The sequence below is a fragment of the Lactuca sativa genome, chromosome 8, assembly GCF_002870075.4.
Source record: "Lactuca sativa cultivar Salinas chromosome 8, Lsat_Salinas_v11, whole genome shotgun sequence".
Lineage (NCBI taxonomy): Eukaryota > Viridiplantae > Streptophyta > Magnoliopsida > Asterales > Asteraceae > Lactuca > Lactuca sativa.
Genome location: NC_056630.2, coordinates 315,562,095 through 315,564,218, shown reverse-complemented (window position 1 = coordinate 315,564,218; position 2,124 = coordinate 315,562,095). Strand labels below are relative to the sequence as shown.

Genomic DNA, 2,124 nt, shown 5'->3' with positions numbered 1-2,124 from the left:
GAGATCATGTCTCTAATTCTTCAGTGCAGGAACTCCTTCTCCTAATTCCAAGTCGTGAATTGTGTAGTTAACTTTGTGTGCCTCTAGTTTGTTTTTAAGTGTGAACGGCAACTTTTCCTTCTTGCCTAAGCACATCATCTAAACTCTGATTTGATGTACTGCAAAGGACAGTGAAGTCCTCTGTTTCTTATGGCAAGGACAGGTTAGGTGTGATGTATAAGTCTTACGTCAATGCTTGGAATGATGTATCTCACCCTTTTATTTCAATAAAAAGGGTACACCTTTATGTGTCAGAGTAGTTAAGGGTTTGGAGATTTTGGAAGAATTTTCTGAATGGGTCTGCAGTACTGGCCGTCGAAACCCAAGAATTGACAGGTTTTCTACGGGTGTCTTCGATGCCGACCAATTCTCTATTGCTTCGACTTTATGATGATCCACGCGTATTACTTCATTGCTCACTACATGAGCAAGGGACAATGGTTTGACCGAAGGATATCAATACGAACTCTTAGTGATCCTATCGAGTCCTGAATACTGTCTTGGAAGCATTATCCTCACGAACTCATAGTTGATGGTGTCTTCACCTAAGGTCTACCTTCGAGGAGTAGCTAGCTCCTGGATTTTATCGAAGAAGTCATCTACTTGGGAAAGAGGATATCGGTTTTGATGGTCAACTCATTAAACTGACTAGATAACTCCTGCATTTCTGTTGGGGCAAAAATGGTATGGAGATTTGGATACGGGGGTAGTTCCAGGGATTAGATTGATACGAGACTCGACTTGACGTTCGGAAGGAATTCTCGGGAGCTCTTCGGAAATATATCAGGAATATTATTGTTTTCGGGGACTTTTTAGAGGTCTTCAGCTTCTTGTTTCTCGCTGATTGCATGGACTTGGAATACATGGCACTCCTTTTCGCAGAAGTTTTCGAGCTTAGATATCGGAAATGATGCGAAGATTTGAGCTATGATTGACACCATATATCATGAGGGTCTGGTCAGAGAGGAAATTAAGACGAATAACTTTTTCATAACAAAGTGTATCAGTATGATCAGGACTCGACTGATACATGCCAAAGATAACATCAAAACTCTTTATTGAAACTGACATCAGGTCAATGAGGAAATAATGATTACTCAATGTAAGGATATTGCTTGGGGATAAGTCGTTAGTGCACTCATTCTCACTGGTAACCATATTGATGGTAAATGTTTCGGTTATTAGACGAGGACTATGTTTACAATGATATTTGAATGAATGACTAATAAAACTTTCATGACACTAAATTCGAAAAGGATACGAGCATAGGAATTGTCGAGAAGAAATATACCCATGGCGGTGGTTGGATCAACGGCTGCCTCCTCTTGCTTCACAGCTAAAACCATTTCGGCATTGTTGACGTTGTTGGTGATTGCTGTTTTGGGCAGTTTTGCTTGAGATTCCCGATCTCTCCACAACCATAGCAGGCTCGAACAGTACTCGATCCGGGAGCTTGATTGATTAGATGAACTGGTGTTTTGCAGTTATGAGTGGTGTGGCCCTTTTTGCCAGATCTTTTGCAGATCTTCTTGAGGCACGGGCCAGAGGTATAATGGTGGTATGTGCACTTGTTGCACCAAGGGAGGTTACCCGCATATCTAGTGGCAGGCGCTTGAGCTGCAGACGCAACAGCTGGAGTAGCGGTAGCTTGAACTATAGACACAACAGCAGGAGTAGCGGCAGCTTGAACTATAGACACAGCAACAGGAGTAGCGGCAGGTTCAACTGCCATAGTTTCATGCTTCTTGGAGGGTCCTTGTGAACTCTGACCCTTTCGCTTTTTCTAGAAAGCCTTCTTACTCTTTTTACGCTCGTTCTGATGCTCCAGAACATTTTCATGGTTTTGAGGGTTGGTGTTACTTCTTGGTACATCGAACCTATCAGGGTAGAAATATGTCACTGCGGCAGTCACTGCGGCCGAAATAGCCAATTGGAACATCACTGGGTCGAATCGAGAAGGAGGTGGTGACGGAGGGCTGTTGTTAATTGAACTGGATCCTTTCTTTGAAAACATTTCGATCTAAAGTGATTACGTAAAAGAGGATGGTAAGTCCTCTGCATTAAATCAAGAGATATGAAACAAGG

General features: G+C 42.5%; 1 protein-coding gene across 1 annotated transcript; it reads right to left on the bottom strand.

Moving 5' to 3' along the window:
* Nucleotides 1-1,375: 1,375 nt before the first annotated feature.
* Nucleotides 1,376-1,771, bottom strand: LOC111907095 (uncharacterized). Its single transcript, XM_023902888.1, has one exon. It carries the CDS (start codon nucleotides 1,769-1,771, stop codon nucleotides 1,376-1,378), a length of 396 nt encoding a protein of 131 aa, XP_023758656.1.
* Nucleotides 1,772-2,124: the final 353 nt, after the last annotated feature.